The sequence below is a fragment of the Lissotriton vulgaris genome, chromosome 6 (assembly GCF_964263255.1).
Source record: "Lissotriton vulgaris chromosome 6, aLisVul1.2, whole genome shotgun sequence".
Lineage (NCBI taxonomy): Eukaryota > Metazoa > Chordata > Amphibia > Caudata > Salamandridae > Lissotriton > Lissotriton vulgaris.
In genome coordinates this window covers 1743611451-1743629640 of record NC_141694.1, presented here as the reverse complement: position 1 = coordinate 1743629640, position 18190 = coordinate 1743611451, and the positions used below count along the sequence as shown (strand labels likewise).

Genomic DNA, 18190 nt, shown 5'->3' with positions numbered 1-18190 from the left:
TGGGCATCAAGCCATGCGGGGATGTCCTTTGATCAGCTTGGCATCGAAAGGAACTGCGATGGTTCTGATTGGTGCAAAGTTGTCACTGCGTAGATTTTGATGGTTCTGGACAGTGTGAATCACCTTTCAAGGGCCCAGGACTGGATTTGCAGTACTTGGCATGGTAGGACTCAAAGATGACAGAGTCCAGATGCTGTTACAGAGTTGCAGGAAGTCTTTGATGGCCCTGAGACTTAAAAACAGGGGGCAAGCCTTTGGAGTCAGTCTGGGTTCAAGTGAGATGGGTCCAGTCCTTGTCGTCAGCAGGGCTGAGATCAGCAGGCAGCAAGGCAGCTCAACAAAACAGAAAAGCAGCTCTTCCAGAGCAGTCTTCAGCAGAGTGGCAATACCTGTAGAACAGGAGTTTTTACTACTGCCAGAGTTCTTCACAGGTCGAGTAGTGTACTGTCTTGGAAATGTCTAAGAACCTGTACTTCTACCCTAATGTTCCTTTGAAGTTAGGGCAACCTAAAAGCAGGCCCATGAAGTGTGCAACTCCCCCTTACATCCCAGCCTTGGTTCCAGACTATCCGTAGGGGGTAATCAGCACTTTGCATGGCAAACAGGCCATTGCCTATTCAGGTGCTAGTGTCCGTTCCACCTCACTCCTCCTGCCCAGGAAGAGCTATCAGAATACAGACGAGTCCCCTATTGTACCCCCCTCCAGTGTTTGTGGCTGTGTCAGGGGAATGCACAAAGTGCAGCTATCACCCACTCCAGAAGTGTATTGGAGACAGGCTGCAAGGCACAAACAGCAGTAAGAGCAGAGCAATGTCCACTTTCTATAAGTGGCATTTCTAAAACATTATTGTTAAATCCATCTTTACAAGTAAAGAGGATGTATCATTATCCTTCCAAATATAGGAAAGGTGATGCAGCTTCTCCTTTCTGATCAGGAATTACAGCTTAAACGTGTTTTAAGGAATTCCAAATGCTAGCCCATGAGGGGAGTGGGTCTCACAGTAATGAAAAACACATTTAATTATTTGTCACCGCCAGGACATGTAAAACTTGAAAGTGCATGTACCACCTTTTAGTTACACAGCACACTGCCTTTAGGGCTACCTAGGGCCTATCATTGGGATGGCTAGTGTGTAATAAAAGGGGGGTTTGAGGCTTGGAAGGTGGTTTCAAATGCCATATTGAAATGGCCGTAAATTGCACACACAGGCCTTGCAATGGGAGCCTTGAAATAGATTTGAAAGGCTACTTGTATGGGTGGCACAATCAGTATTGCAGGCTCACTAGTGGCATTTAGGTTACAGGCCCTGGGTATATGGTATTCAACTTTACAAGGGACTTACAATTAAACTAGCTATATCAATTGTGTATACGCCAATGTTACCATGTGTAGGGGAGAAGCACATGCACTATAGCACTTGTCAGCAGTGGTAAAGTGCTCAGAGTCCTAAGGCCAACAAAAAGATACAGCAAAAAGAGGATGTAAGTAGGCAAAACGTTTTGGGTAAGACCACCCTAAGTTTGACAAGTCTAACACTCGCCTTACTGTTTGCCATGCTTTACCGAATTAATTGCTCTGTAAAGTGTCACCTGCCACCCAATGCTTACAAAGAAAAACAAAATAAGTGTAGAATGCAGAGCCAAACACTATACAAGAAACTGATAAACATCTAGGGCACCATTCGCAAAAGTAAATTTAGTTGTAAAGGTTACAACTGAATTTGTTTTGGACAAAATGTTCACACCTGCAAGAAATTCACAAATGAATGCCTACTGTACGATTTAGTGAAATTCCAGACTTTCGGAGGAGGCAGCAGTATGCACTTACATATTTTCTCACCTGAGGGCTAACAATCTAGAAGGAGTAATTTAATGAAAAAATTTGCACAGCAGAGGTATACTTTAGAGATGTGTCGGCAGATGTATTCCAAAGTTGTGAACGCAGCATAATAACTAAAACTGCTGCATAGCACTAGGGGGGAAACAGTGCCGTGATATATCTACTACAATATGTCACACCTGTATCATCCCCTGCATTGGCGCTCAGAGAGGCTTTCTAGTGCAACACACACACCTTGGCACCACAGTGCAAAGTTCTGCATGTGATGTCTAGAGTAGATTTTGTACAGAAATGGTACCCTTCCGGTACAATATACTATCGGCCATATGCATCATCGGGACATTTTGCGATTCCTTATTTGCGAAAAATAGGGAATCGCAAATAAGGAATTGCAAAATGGGATGCATCAATTTATTCGCATAATTTTTGCGAATCGGTGAAAATCACAATTTTTACCGAATCGCAAGGATTATGCGAATTCTAAATTGCAATTTCGCAATTCCCATTGATTCCTATGGGCCAAAAGGCCCATAGGAATCAATGGGAAGGCATTGGCATTTTGCGGATTTCTATTAGCGATTCGCAAAATGTTAATGCATTCCTGGGTGCAGGAGGGTTACAAATGACCCCCCGCACCCATGAAATGCATTTTTAAGTGCATGTTTCACACACACATGTCCTAAGGACATGTGTGTCTGTAACATTACAGTGTTTAAAATGCAATTTTGAGCATTTTAAAACTTTTTCGCAAATTACCACGAGGTTCACCCTCGTGGTAATTTGCACCCCCTAATTGCGAATTCGCAATTTAAAAAGCAATCATGCATTGCTTTTAAGGAATCGCAAATTTGCGATTCCTTAAAAGCAATCGCATTTTTGGAATTCGCTAAAAATAGCGATTTTCCCAAAAATGTTTGATGCATCCAAAAAAGATATTTAGGAATCGCAAACGGACGAATTTACCGATTCGCACCGTTTGAGACTCTTAAATACCTTGATGCATGTGGGTGTATGAGTAAACCTTTTAACTTTCCAAGTGCTGTATGGCCGCTGTACTGTGCCGCATACATGCAATGAGGGATAGATTTGGAGAAATTAAACGATTTCTCCAACTTAATGCTTGACTTGAAGCATCATTTTTTCATGCGAAACCCCAGTCTACCATAATTAGTAGATAGGACTAGCCCATGTACCACCAATTGGATGCCCCCTAGACACAAAGTAGTGGAAAGTGCTCTTTGCATTACTTTTAGGCTACTTTCCAGTGCAAAAATAGTTTTGTGTTGGAAAGTTAATACATTATCAACACTTTGCACCAGTATGTGTCACTTTTTGTGACTTTCCACCTGCCGAAAGTGTTGATGTATCTGGCCATTGTGTTTTTTTCTTCATATCCAGGGGCCACACGCTGCATTCAGAGGCTTAAGCTTAGATCTGCCTCCCATATTTCATCACTCCTGATGGGGTGTATGTATATCGGGTCACTCATTGGAAAGCGTACGGGCCGAGTCTGGGCGCCTTAAGGGGTGTCTTGGACGAACGGGACGCAGAGCTGGTGTAGAGCTCACAGAAGCTCATGGTGGCCCTGGTCAGGGAGCGTAGGTAGGGGGCCCCGGAAGAGGGGGTCCGGGTGGGGCGGAGCGAGGAGGCCAGTGAAAAGTGGGGGGTCAGGGTGTTTGGAAGTGGAACAGAGCCGGAGGCTGCCAAATCCCTACCAGGGGCCGCCACGCAAATATGTATCGATCCTCAGAGGATTATCATATTAAGGATATATATTGGCGTGGTGGCCCCTGGGGTTTGGTGGCCCTGTGCAGGTGCACAGCTTGTACATGCCTTAAGCCGCCCCTGGTACAACGTCAGAGCTCCTTCGGCTTTTTCTGGTGAGCTCGTTGCCCGTGCACTCGATGACCATCCCGCTGAAAGGCTCAGCTGCCGGGCAATTAAGTCATCGGTTATAAAATGAATATCTTATTTATTTTAAAATTGATCCTGTCTCTCTCAACTTGTGATGTAAATACAAATATGTGTACAGTGTGAATTGTGCATAAATTAAAGTTGTAATAGAAACGAATAGAGGTTTAGACTCTGACATAGTTGTGTTTTATTTTGCCTTTGACTATTTAGGCTTTAATTTGGGAAGAAATTCTAGTGTCATATCTCTATCATACGGTAGTATAATAATTCTCCCAAGCAGAGGGAATGCATTTAGTTTTGTTATTTGTTACTGGTTTATGCACGCAAGCTTCAAAGAAAGAATAACAAATATAAAATACATAATCATTTTCTGCATCTTCATCAAGGCCTGTGAAAAGGAATTGCCCTACGATGTCAAAGTGTCATACAGCATGTGTCACAGGCAGCACAGTAGATGCCTGTATACTGAATAATAAACATGTAGCGCCCTCTGGAGGTAAGCTCTATTATTTGCTGACACCTCTTTGCAGCACCACCACCTTACACCTATTATTTAAATGCCAGTAGAGGAATCCACTTTTGGCTAAATAGAAATGTGAAATAAGAACGTTTGGACCGATTGACAAAGCTGACTGTGTAAATATGCCCTGTATAATGAGTGCTGATGCTGTTAAATTCCTTTTACACGTGTAAGGGTCTGCATTAGAATGCAGACATTTTGACTCCTGCAGTGTCTGGCCTCTTCGTGGGCTTGCACATTGCTAGAAGTTCTATTCATTCTGAAACCCATGAACGCCATCAGCAAGTTGATGGAACTAATGCTTGAAGTAATCTTAGCCACTAGCAATCATTTGGGTCACATTCCCGCCCTTCATTCATTTGTCCACCAAGCCATGATAGAGAAGGCTGGACTGAGAATTAAACACAGCCCTGACAAAAAATGCTCACTCCTTCTCTTGCTCCCATCTCTCTGTCCCAGTGCTTAATTTGTAAAAAAAACTAAGTGCCAGGGCCCTCGTCAGGAGGCCACTGCAGCTTGCACCACCTTTTCCCCGTGCCATTGCTACCAATGATAGTAACAACACAACTACAAGCCATCACACTATTCTAAGTGTGACAATTCAGACTATTCCAAGCCCCCAAAGCTATAAGAATGGCATGGGTGGAAGCTATTAGTCAATTAATGTATATTTAATAAAAAAACAACTGTTGTGCTCATATCTAAATTGGAGAAACAGCACCGCCATGTGGTAGACTGTCATACGTGCAGGTGCTGACAATTAAGTGCCGGTGCCCAGCACTGGAAACCACCAGCTCAAATTAAGCACTGCTCTGTTCCTCTCGCTTTCCATCCATCCTCTCTCTCTCCCCCCTCCCTCCTCATGTGCCTGCTTTAGTTAACCTTGGGGAGGTGGAGAAAGTTACAGACAACACGGACTCCAGTGCCTCTAGGTGAACTGCTTATTGGAAAAAATTACCAGCCCCTCCGTGATTCTAGACAGAGACCCATCTTCTGAAAATCAGTCTTGTTCCTGCTCAGTAGGAACAGTCCAGTCCAATTTGCCAGTCCAGCCCCCTCCAGATGGGAACATAAGCAATCCCAGACTGGTTTTTGTCTCATCAGTGAGGTGTTTTTAAAGTCCTATGACACAGTAAATGTAAATGTAAATGTATGTGTCTTGTAAAGCACACTGCTGCCCTGAGGCATCATGGAGCTGTAGACCGCTGGGGAACCCATCCTGGCTATCCCTGTGAGATGGTCCCTACTGGGTATCTCCAAGGTGAAACCAGGCATCCCCAGAAAATGTGGGGGGCCGTTGTAGAGATGAGGCAAGCTAATGCCCAGAGTTGCCAAGTGTGATCCCTGGTTAGAGTAGGCACCGAGGCGAGAATTATCGAGTCCGCTGACCCTGGTCCACGACCCTGCCGAGTCGGGAATTGAACCCTGGTCCCGGGCCGTTCTCTGCTTCTGGGTCTGCCGCCTCTAACCAGTGAGCACACCACTCTACTAAGTGAGCAGTGAGCACAGGATTCAGGTCTGCACATCCCTATGGCACCGAGGACGTTTGCTGCAAAAAACAACCAGGTGATGGAAGGAATGCTTGAATTAATACTGCAGGCAATCACGGAGGCGGAACTCCAGACCCTCGTTCTTTGTCCATTGTGCCATTACAAACAGAGACCCGCCTTCTGCAAATCAGTCGGGGTCCTACTCCAATAGGAACAGTCCAGCCCAAAAGGGCCAGGGCCCCTCCTGAAGGGAACACAAGCAACCACAGACTCGTTCTGATCTACTTAGGTCTCATTAGTGAGATATAGTCAGGGCCACTGGAATTATGCGGCAGGTGAGGGTCAAATTATGTGTCGGGTTGAGTAAATTATGCGGCTAGAAACTGCAAATTATGCTGCATTTTGCAGCACATTTTGTGATGGTATTACTTCATAATTTTTATTTTCAAACTTGTTAACACTGTCTGGGCATTGATTGCACCTCATTAGTAACAGTTCAACACCCAATTATAGCAATAAGTTACATAAAAGGGACCAGTCAACTTTGCAAAGGAACTTCCACTGCGCAGCAACACACGTCATTTCATTTTTCCTAACTTTTGAACCATTTGAGGTAGAGACACATTTTTGTTTTACAAATCTGCAGAGTATGCGGCAGAAGGAGACAAATGCTGCAAATCTAAACTAAGTGAATATTGTAGCGGCTGCACAATTGCGTAATTCAAGTAACCCAGAATATAGTGTGGCCATGGGACCCACATCTAGGCATACATGTCACACTTAGAGCAAGGTGGTAAGCTGATGGAAGAATGCTTGAACTAACAGCTTCCCCGGTCGCATTCCAGACCATAAACAGCACTAGTTCGCAACTGGCAGAGGAATGCTGAGTATATCTAAATGGCTAAATAGTACTGCAGTACCTTGTAACTGTAAGGTAAGCTTTTGAGGTGGTATTCAGACTTATGAGTAACCACACGCTGCATTTATTTGCAGTGGCGGCTGGTGGGATATGAAAGTAGTGGAGCGTAAAAGTCCGAAACAGTAACGCACAGGATATCACACAGAACACAACAGTAACGCACAGGACATCACACAGAACACAACAGTAACACACAGGACCTTGCACAGAGCACAACCTTAATACACGGGAAATCACACAGAACACAATAGTACTAACACTTTTAAGATATGGAACGCTCTTGCACTTAACATCCATAGTATTAATAATCACCAGAATTTCTGTAAAGATCCTATAACATAGCTAGTTCTCTCATCTTATCTAACACTCTCTTGTACCAATTGCCTAGCTGATAGCCCCAGGATAATTTTCAAAGTCGCTGAGCTCTTTAGACATAGAGTTGATTCACTTTTAGCTCAAACTTCCCTGTGAGATGGAAGAAACGTGGACGCCTCAATGTATTTTGCTGCCACCGGGTTGGTACAGATTTTGTGCCCCTCGTCCCCCTTTTTGTGCATGCTGCACCAGACCAACGGAGTAGGGCAAAGGCAACCACATACTTGGCCTGTGCATAAAAACTAGAGGAGGCGATTACTGAATACAAGCCCTGATAATGGCCTGAAAGCAGTTAAAGCATATATATTTACCTGCTAATTGCACAAATCTTATTTTTCATTTTTTTGCAGAGTATTATATAGCGCGAACTTGACCCAAATCGGGTATCAGAGTGCTTAACTTAGCACCAGTTACGTAACGTTACAAGAGGACACACATTAATTTTTGTTAAGCACTGGGATTATTAAGTGATTTGCCCAAAGTCACAGGATGTTCGGAGTCTTTACCGAGACTCGAACCCAGATCCTCAGGTCCGGGCCAAAACTGCAACTGTCCTGGCAGAAAAGGAAACTTGTGGGCATTACTCTCGGCACATAAGCCATAATATATATCGTACCCTATGAACACCAAATGCCTGTGGTGCGGGATATACGTGTGCATTCTAAAACATAGTAAAAACGTGGCAGAACTGCAACACAATGATTCACACTCATCACATGCTATACCAGCGTTCGGTAAAAATTCTGCAAAAAAATAAAGATTGCCGATAATAACCGTACCGAGGAACTTGAAGAGGAAGAAGCCGCCTGTAGACGGGAGTAAATAATTCAGAATCAACAGTAATCACCGGGGCACAGCCGGAACACGAGGTGTCCGAGTGATGGCCTTTCTGGCTTACAAAGGGAGAGTCGTGCGGGTAACATTCATTCTATTAGGAACAAAGATCTCGAGCATCGGGGGAATTCAGCATAAACAAATTGATCATAGTACATAAGGAATCCAACGGAGACCACACCTCTAAGAATAAAGGCACACACCGATCGAAGTCGGATTTAGTGCACCTACTATATCCCACTTATGCCATGTTTAAAAAAAAAAAATCATGCCAATAATAGCCTTCCTGAGGAAAACTCAGTTTTACAATTAATGGGAAAAAAAGAGGCTGCCCAAACAGTCAGTATGAACAACAATGGCCAACCACTCCCCCCCCCGCCCTCGAGCAGCACCACCCACCCCAAACAGAAACTTCTGCTTTCTCGCCGTGCGAGAAGGCAGAAACAAATGTTAGTTATTACCGTAATAACTACCATTTGTTTCTGCCTTCTCGCACGGCGAGAAAGCAGCAGGCGGCGCCCAAACGCCCCTATAAAGGAGCCACCACTGTTTATTTGACATTCACAAATAGCTCTTTTTTTAACTTAAAAACTGCGTTTGCAATCCCAAAGAGTCATTTTCAACCTCATGCAAAAGAATTGCTCACACAAGAGTAAATCTCCTCATATTGGAGGATAGAGTGAATTCCAGGGAAGGAAGGCCATAGAGGTTTGTGAAGACTGCCAAACTGGGGTCCAGCAAAAACAGTTTTCTCTGCTTTGAATAAAAAGAAAAAAGTTCTCAATTGAATTTGCGCTTGCTCTTCTTTCTTACGTGGCAATATACCAGTGTATGGTTTACCTTGGAAAATTTCCAGGTTTACACTTGAAAAACGGCATCTGGCATAAGTTTTCAACTGAAAAAGGTCTGAGAATTTCATAAAGTTGTAAATCTACATCTTAGCTGCCTTTCTATATTGGGTAGTAAACTTGGTGGGGCAGATTTCGAGCTTTGTCTGTGAATGGGCCCAAATGGATACAAACCATAAAAATAGAAACAAGAATGTAGAGTCAAGTCCTCAGTTTCTGTCACTTTGATGATGTAAGAATCAGTTAACATATTTGAGGACGCAGAACGTTTACCCCTAAGGGGACCCTGGCGCTCTAAGAATTCTAGTTCGTGCTGCTGGTAGTCTTTCCTGGTTGACAATGCACTGCAGTAGATTTCATTACCTCCTTGCCTCCTACTTCCTCTTTGGCCCAGCCCCAATATCCTGAGGTTCGCTGCTTCGAGACAGGTACCCTGTAAAACTCATTAGATGAAAGAAAGACTTTCTCTCACACCAATACCATAGTTTTTCTACAATATTCCCACAACACCCTGATCCATCTTTGTCACTTTGTATTTTGTTCCTTTCTCTGCAGGCATACTATAATGTGTGGTTCTTTAATTACATTTTTAATGAATTTAGCATTTAAATAAAATATTTGGCAGGCGCAGATATGTTTCGGCACACCATGGCCTCGCACGCTCCTTCTTCTTCTTTTGCAGAGGCATAGTGGGTGCTGGTGGGGAGATCATAGCTCTCTAACAAAACTGCTAAGGCAGGCACCCCGTACCTCTTCCTTGTTACTCCTCCAGCAACCATGCTAAAGCAGGCTCGGAGTTTTTATTACCATATTATCTTAATGTGAACTTAAGAGAGAGGCATGTGAATACTGGTGGTTCACCATAAAAAGTGGTTATCTCAGGATCCATTCTGGAAGTCTGGAAGTTGGTTCACTGAAACACACCTGAAGATTTAGGAACCTTGCAGTGAGATCATGAGTAACTCAGAGGACTAAAAAGGCTTCATCATGGTTACCTGGAAGCTACTGTGGCAACCTGGCCTCTGAGTCTGCCACTTCATACGTGGCCTATTCTCTTCAGCTGGCCATCCACAAATGGATCATCAACTTGCTTTCTTCTCACACCAAGATCAACATTTCATTGATGACATCACAAGAGTTGTGTGCTGGCTGAGTCATGAATCTTTCAGACGCAGCACTCTCTCAGACATCTGTTGTGCAAATAAGCAAACAATATAAATTACAGACACAACACTGGGAAATATCGCCGCTTTACTGATGTGAATGACTTGTATTTGCACGGTATAATTTTAAACAATTGTGGGCACATTAGCAAAGTTACCTTTCTGTGTGGTCATCACCGCTTACCTCCCCGTTCCACCGCAGCTTGTGCTGTTTGTTGTGGAGGGAGTGTTTAACGCGGTACAGAGGGAGTCCTTCCACCCTCACTTCCGGGGGCCATCTTGGAGAGCTGACGGTCTAGTGGTTGGACTAGGACCATCAGCAGCCTCCTATTTAGTGCGAGCACTTCCTGCCGCGCTAGAACCTAGCATTTACCGATAGTGAAACGCTGCTTGCAGACGCGCTGCTGGACCACGCTAGCACGCTATTGCTGCTTACCTGTATTTTAGCTGCAAATCTCAATTTTTTAAAATCGCCGCTTTACTGATGTGAATGACTTGTATTTGCACGGTATAATTTTAAACAATTGTGGGCACATTAGCAAAGTTACCTTTCTGTGTGGTCATCACCGCTTACCTCCCCGTTCCACCGCAGCTTGTGCTGTTTGTTGTGGAGGGAGTGTTTAACGCGGTACAGAGGGAGTCCTTCCACCCTCACTTCCGGGGGCCATCTTGGAGAGCTGACGGTCTAGTGGTTGGACTAGGACCATCAGCAGCCTCCTATTTAAAGCTCACATGGAGCATACGCGCAGCGGTTACGCGCAGCGGGCGCGCCATAGGTGCGCCGGAGGTGAGCCCGTCTTTGCCCATCCGTGACCATCCGGGGCCTGGGGCCAGAACCCCTGGCCAGAATGTGGTTTATTCAAGGGGCGACCTATTACAGCTTAACTTGGGTAAGTCCCTTCTGGATCCGGCTACTTTACATCGGCTGGGTTGCGAGGGTCTGCTAATTACACCTAGGAGTGTTAGAGGGCGACAGCGCACTCCCAACACACATACCCTGAGCTACGGTCTATTGAATACTCGCTCTTTGCAGAGCCATAGGTTAGAGGTCTTCACACTTCTGGAAGACGGGGAGTTAGATGTCCTCGCGCTTACTGAAACATGGCTGGAGGATTGCTCAGCGCCTGACCTAGTGGCGGCCCTTCCAGATAACTATCTGGCTATTCATTTTAACAGGGAGGGAGCCAAGAGAGGAGGAGGAGTAGCCCTTCTGACTTCCCCACTCTCTTTGTAAGATTGGTCCAGGACCTGTGTACAAGATATGATAAAATGGTGATCGTTGGGGACTTCAACTATCATTGGGAAAAATCCCCTAAAGAAGGACAAGCACTACAGATCGAGGAGGCGGTCTCCTCCTTGGGTCTTACCCAACAGGTCAAGGGACCGACACATGAGAAAGGTCATGTGCTCGACTTAGTCTGGACCTCCATGCCAGCCCAGGGTATCACAGAACTTCTTCCCTGTGCTTGATCCGACCATTTTCTAATAAAGGGTAGACTCATATTGAGGGGCCCCCTGTCCAAACCTGGGGAGGGCTGGAAAACGGCCCGTAAATGGAGAAACCTTGATGGGGAAAAACTGGTCCATCTCCTAGAACACCACCCTTCAGCCAAAGAGCAGGATGCCAACGTTGATGCTCTATGCGGACACCTCCAACATAAACTGGGGAGTGCCATTGATGTGGTGGCACCTCTTCGCAGGATGAAGAAGGTGGCGAGAGGAGCCGGGGCGCCTTGGTATAATGATTCCCTTAGGGAGATGAAACGCGGGGTGAGGAAGAAAGAACGGGTATGGCGTAAAAAGTACGACGCCATCTCCAAACAAGAATATGTTTCAGCCTTAGCTCAGTACAAACTAGCCATACAATCAAGGAAGGCTGCTTTCTTTGAGGAAAGAATAACTACTGCAAGAAATCCGCAAAAAGAAATTTTTCGGGTCCTGGCGGAGCTCAGAGTGAACAAGGAGCAAAGTCCCGAGTTCACCCAGGAGGACTGTCAGAGGTTCCAGGATTTCTTCGTAAAGAAGATATCCGATATCTTGGACGAAATTGCGGATACCGCACCCCTCGAATGTCCGCGCATACCGGACCCTACTGCCCCACTAAACATTCCACCTTTAGCTGAATTATCCCCTATTTCCAAACAGGAATTACTTAAAATCATAGGCCGAGTTAAATCAGGTTCCTTGGTGGACCCTTGCCCTCCTGACATATTCAAGATGGCAATGCCAGGAATAGAGGAAGAGGTTTTGCACCCATTGAACACCTCTCTTTGTACAGGACAGATCCCTTTAGCTTTTAAAGAGGCTCGCCTGATCCCCTTACTGAAGAAACCTGGAGCAGACACAAAATGTCTGAAAAATTTCCGGCCCATCTCCCAGCTGCCCTTCCTGGCTAAGGTAATTGAGCAGCACGTGTTAGCTCTATTATCGGGCCATCTAGAGAGTAACAACCTGCTGGAGACCAATCAGGCAGGGTTCCGTGCTAATCACAGCACGGAACTAGTTATGCTATCCATTCTAGATGAGCTAAGGATGCGAGCTGATGTAAAAACACCGAGCGCCCCGGTACTACTGGATCTCTCCGCGGCGTTTGACACCGTGTGTCATAAACAGCTTCTGTCCCGGTTGAGATCCTTTGGCGTCGTGGGTACAGCACATGCATGGCTCACATCATTTCTGCAGGGTAGGACACAACGAGTGCAGCTGGGGGATCTACTTTCCACCCCTGCTCCGATCACCTGCGGGGTCCCACAGGGCTCTGCCTTGTCCCCCCTACTCTTCAACATCTACCTGCAGCCACTAATTGCTCTCCTGAACAGGATGGACTGCCTAGTGTACAACTATGCTGATGACACCCAGATAATCATCCGGCTGGATGATGGTCCTGGAGCATCCACTAGGTTACAGGACATATTGAAAACTACAGTCAATTGGATGTCCGAGAACTCCTTGAAAGTTAATCCGGATAAGACGGAAGTATTACCCATTTCCATCTCGGGTAACCCTTGGAGTGAGAAATTTTGGCCTAGGGAGCTGGGTGCACCACCAAAGCCGGCAGTTGCAGTCAAAAGCTTAGGCCTATATGTAGATAATAAATTATCCATGGAAAAACAAGTTGCCACCGTAGTAGGCACCAGTATAGGCCTCTTAAGACAACTAAGGAAGATCTCGGCCCTACTCTCATTCCCTACTTTGAGACACGTGGTCTCAGCCACAATTCTGGCTAGGCTGGACTACGGGAACTCCCTTTATTTAGGTTTGCCACAGCGGCTGCTGGACAAACTACAGGGAGTTATGAATGATGCAGCTAGGCTGATATTTAAAAAACCCAGGTCTGCCCATGCCTCTCCCCTGATGCAGGAGCTGCACTGGCTGCCAATTCGTCAGAGAATTGTCTTCAAAGGACTGTGTATCGCTCACAAGGCTCAGTATGGCAAAGCACCAAAATACCTGAAATCCCGACTATCCCCCTACATACCGGGTAGGACTTTGCGTTCGTCGGACGCCACTCTTCTGTCTCAGTCCCGCTTCAAATTGACCACGGTGGGGGGCCGTGCTTTTTCCAACACGGTCCCAGCTTTATGGAACAAATTGGATCCAGAGCTCAGGAAGGAAAGTAACTTACTTTCCTTCAGAAAAAAACTAAAAACTGTACTGTTTAAACAAGTATGGAGCAGATCTTAGGTGCACAGCTGGTTTCAAGTGAATGTAACATCTATCACGTAAATCTGGTCAGACAGCGCTTAGAGACCCCTGTGGTTATAACGCTCCATATAAATTAAATAAATAAATAAATAAATAAATAAAATAAATATAACCAAAATTTGAGACCATTCAGTGCCAGAAAGTGCAGACCTGACTAACCGGACACACATTCTGTGAACCACCTTCACTCCTCCTGTATTAGTTTCCTTCATGTGATGGCTTACACCACCAATTTTTGCTTTGGCGAAAATAATAAGACTGTTATTTAGACATGGTATTTGCACACATCTAAATCTCTTAGGGGGCATATTATCAAGGGGGTTTATCTCCACTTTTTTGGCTTTAAAAGCCAAGAAAGCGGAGATACATTTTTCTCCCTATTACCTAGCTGTCGCTAACACCAGTTAGCGACAGCTAGTAGGAGATTGCGACAATCTTGGGCCCCGCTTTGCATGTCAGTGATATTTATCACTAATGACATGCAAAGTGGGCGTGCCAGGATGTTAGCGACTGGAAACAGTTGCTAACATCGCTATCTCCTATTACCAACTTTTGGAGATATTCGCGCTAAGCGCGAATATCTCCAAAAGCTAACACCTGCCCCTGAGCAGTTCTTAGCCATGTTATCCAATGGTAGGTGGATAACATGGCTAAGAGCATTAGCTCGGTAATGCATGAATATCGCTGACTTTTCAGCGATATTCATGCATTGCGGCCTATATTTATCGCATTTGCGATAAACCTTGGTAATACCAAGGTTTATCTGTGATACAAAATCGCCGCAGGTCGGCAATACATTTTTGTCTCTAACCAAGCAATAGCGATAACTATCGCTATTGCTTGGTATAGTTTTGTGGTTGTTTCACCACTAATCAAGTGTTAGAAAAAGCAATCACAGAATCCCACTGGTCCCAATTAGTTTTAGTGTAAAAATAGGAATTATATTGGCAATAGCATCTGCATCAGCACCAAGGTTTAAAAGTAGTCCCTTTTAGCCTTTGATACCAAGAAATAATTGACCCCAGCATACTTTGTCTGTGTTCACTACGTCCAAATCAGCAGCGAAGCCAAAACCCTTGCCTATCTTTATATGCACCTTTAAAAGAGGATTAACTGTGAAACTGATATGCTCTAAACACTGTTGCTTGATTCTCCGAAGGGCTCAGAAATAGATGCTTCACAGTTGCAGATGCTTCTCAACGACATGATCTCTCAAGGTAAGATTCAAGCCATTTTGTGGTTACAAACTCTGTGATCTTTAAAATTAAAGGGTTTGCTACTGCAAATGATGGCTGTTGGCTTTCACTCAGCCTAATTACTGAATTGCACAATGAGTTTAGAAATGGATACTGAATCACAAGTTGCAAGGGGTCAGTTAAGGGGGCCCCTTCTAAATCGTAGATTATCACTGAATGTAACAACGGGTTGCTGATTCGCAAAAATTGATGCACAATTTTACGACCACTTTTTGCAAATTGATTCTAAGTACACCTGGCCCTTGATTAGATTTCTTCATTGTTACTCCTCCATCATTGACCATTTCAACCATTTAAAACTGCCCTGACAAAGAGAGATGGCTGAGGAAGAAGAAGGAAATAACACTTCCCTTCACACTGCGCTGAAAACTCCTTGACTACCTAAAATGATAGAGCGGGAAATCCCCAGCTCAGTATTGCATTGCTAAGACTAGATGATGACTCCATGGAGCTTGTCACCAGACTTGAGCTGGCCCCTAAGAAAAAGTTCCTTATTTGCCAAAAAAGCATATTTGATCTTATGGTGCTGAAGAACTTGGAGAAAACGACGCTGGGGGCTGCCTGGAGCAAAACCATTTGGTTAGTTACAACTAGACAGTTCACTTTTTCATGTGGGACATGTCTCCTGTGCTTAGAGATTCCTTTGGACAGAGAGAGGTTTGTTACAGGAAAATCACGAGGGCCTTTTGGATCATAAGTGGCGTTGCGGCCAGCCCCAAAAACCAGAACCCATAGACAGCTGTCTTAGGAACTAGTCCAGAAGATCTGGACATGCCTTATCAACGCACTTTTTTAAAAATACTTCCTGTAAACTTGGTTAATTCTGCTGCAAGTGAGCATTTTAAATGCATCTAATTTCCAAAAGACATTATTTTGACCTGAAGAGGAAAAAGGGGGCCTATTATTAGCTCCCAGTGACAAAACAGAATGTACTGATGCACTCGTGTTGCTGTTTTAAAATTAAAATGCTGGAGCTAAAGATATGTGTTTTACCCAAAGTAACCACAAATCGTTTTTTTTTATTTCGATACCTTAATCAAAGTGTCTTCATTTTGTTGCACTTTTCTTAAATGTGCCCCATGCCTTTATATTAGGAAAGCTTTGCTATCTCAGGCATGCTAGCAAGAGTGAGCAAAAGGTTCAGGCCTGAAGTCAATTTCCCTTTAAGAAATGAGATGTCATGGCCTTTTCAGCCACAGTCTCTGTTCAGATCCAAACTCTCCCCTTCCATTGCAAAACAGTCCTGTTTCCTATAGCATGCATAGCGATACTTTTTCTTTACTACAAGTTACAATAACTTGCATTTTCTGCTTCACCTACTTACCAAGCACATTGAAATAAATATGCAGTTCTGCTCCCGTTCAATCTGACCCCTTCTTCATCTATTTACCAGGGTAAAGATTCTCAACGCCCCAAGCAAAACAATGCATTATTGTTCGTATAGGGGCGCGACACAAAATGATGGGTCCCCTCTGCAGAATGTGATGAGAGGTCCCTGAGACTCACAAATGTTAACTAGTTATGGGTGAAATAGGGGCCCACCTGAAGAGTTTGGGACCCCATGTCACCGCAGGGGTTGCAGGACCCTGTGTTACTCCCCTGTGTTTCGGCAGCCTTTCCCCTAGAAGTAATAATATATTCATGCTATGTTAATTTGACATTTCTTGTGTTCCTTGTGTCCAGAATGTAGGGGATTTGAAGAGTGATTCTTAGAGATCATAAATGTAAGAAAATCGGTTAATGTGCAGGCTCTCAGTGCCATGCTACGGGTTGCCTGTGTGATTAGGAGCTCACCTACATATCCTGAAATACTGTTTTAAATCTGTTTAACATTCATTATCTATACCCTTCTATTTTCCTAGATCAAACATTTCCTCCTGTTGAAGGAGGATTCACCTTGGATGCATGCAGAGGAATTTTAACCTTGATGGATGTATCCTTTTAATGAACTTTCTCAATAGTTTGTTCACTAGTTTTAATTGAGTAATGGAGTGCTGTGAAAAAACTTAGAAAGTATTTACTGAAATCAAAATACTTGTATGAGCTGAAATGGAGATCCCATCCCATCCCAATTTGCCTTTCATGGAGACAAGTCACATCAGTTGCAGAAACGCAGACTGTTTTGAAAGTCTTCATAGTTATTGTTAGTGGTGCTATTGAACTCATGTAGTGCAAGTGTATTTATTGGTGCAATGGAGTGGATCATTCTGGTGCATCCTGCCCTTAATTCCACGAATGATGCCGTGTGCTGTGCAATGGAGTTGGTTCTTCCCTTTGTGTTCCTGTTTGCTTCTCTTTCCTGGCCCTTCAGCCCATTTACAAGACTTAATCACTCTACCAGAATAACATAATCAGGGACATTGCAAAGAGTTCTTTTGAATGAACACATATAATCATGAAGTCACAGAACTGTGGATATGACAGTACAATGGTTTGAGTGGTTGCTGCTTTGGATGCGCTGTACCCTAGAAGAAGTACTTTCATTAAAAAGTACTGAATCTCAAACTGAGTTCGAGATAAAAATGTAAAACAAACGTATAGGTCTATTAGAAAATAAAGTGCAATACATACATTTAAAACAAGCATTGGAAATGCAATTGGGCTCGCATTAGGAAAGTTTGAGCTATTGGTCTTATAAATGACATTGGTTTTATTTATGTGTTATTTTTTAAAATAGCTAAATTAATAGCTTTGTCATTTACAATGCCAATAGTTATAACTTTTGCAAATGTGACACCTATAGCATTTGTAATGCAACATGTTTTGTATTTACGTGACTTAGATGTATTGATATTACAAATAACAATGGCTTTTAATTTTGTAAATAATTAAGACTTAAATAAAAGTTATTGTAATTTATAATGGCAACAGCTTAAACGTTTGTAAATAACTTTTGTGAAGATTATGTTCAGTGTATTTTATTGTGACGAAAATCCAAGAACATTGCATTTGCACCTACACACACAGAGCCAGACACACACACACATATAGATATGGTGGTGGTGGTGGATCTGGGGGATATGGTGGTGTTGGATGTGGTGGTGATGGTGGTGGATGTGGGGGTGGATGTGGTGGTGGTGGTGGTGGATGTGGTGGTTGTGGAGGTGGTGGATGTGGTGGAGGTGGTGGATGTGGTGGTGGTGGATGTGGTGGAGGTGGTAGAGTTGATGGTGGTGGATGTGGTGGTGGTGGATGTGGTGAAAGTGGTGGTGGATGTGGTGGTGGATGTGGTGGTGGTGGATGTAGTGGTGGATGTGGTGGTGGTGGATGCGGTGGTGGTGGAAGTGGTGGTGGATGTGTTGGATGTGGTGGTGGATGTGGTGGTG

General features: G+C 44.2%; 1 protein-coding gene across 1 annotated transcript in view; it reads left to right on the top strand.

The window, feature by feature from the left end:
• The window catches only part of CAPN13 (calpain 13), a 493752-nt gene that overhangs the window by 434324 nt on the left and 41238 nt on the right, over positions 1-18190 (top strand). Inside the window, exons 18-19 of the mRNA XM_086925977.1 lie at positions 14768-14825; positions 16727-16797. Coding sequence (XP_086782103.1) covers positions 14768-14825; positions 16727-16797 — 129 coding nt within the window. The remainder of the gene's footprint in view (positions 1-14767; positions 14826-16726; positions 16798-18190) is intronic.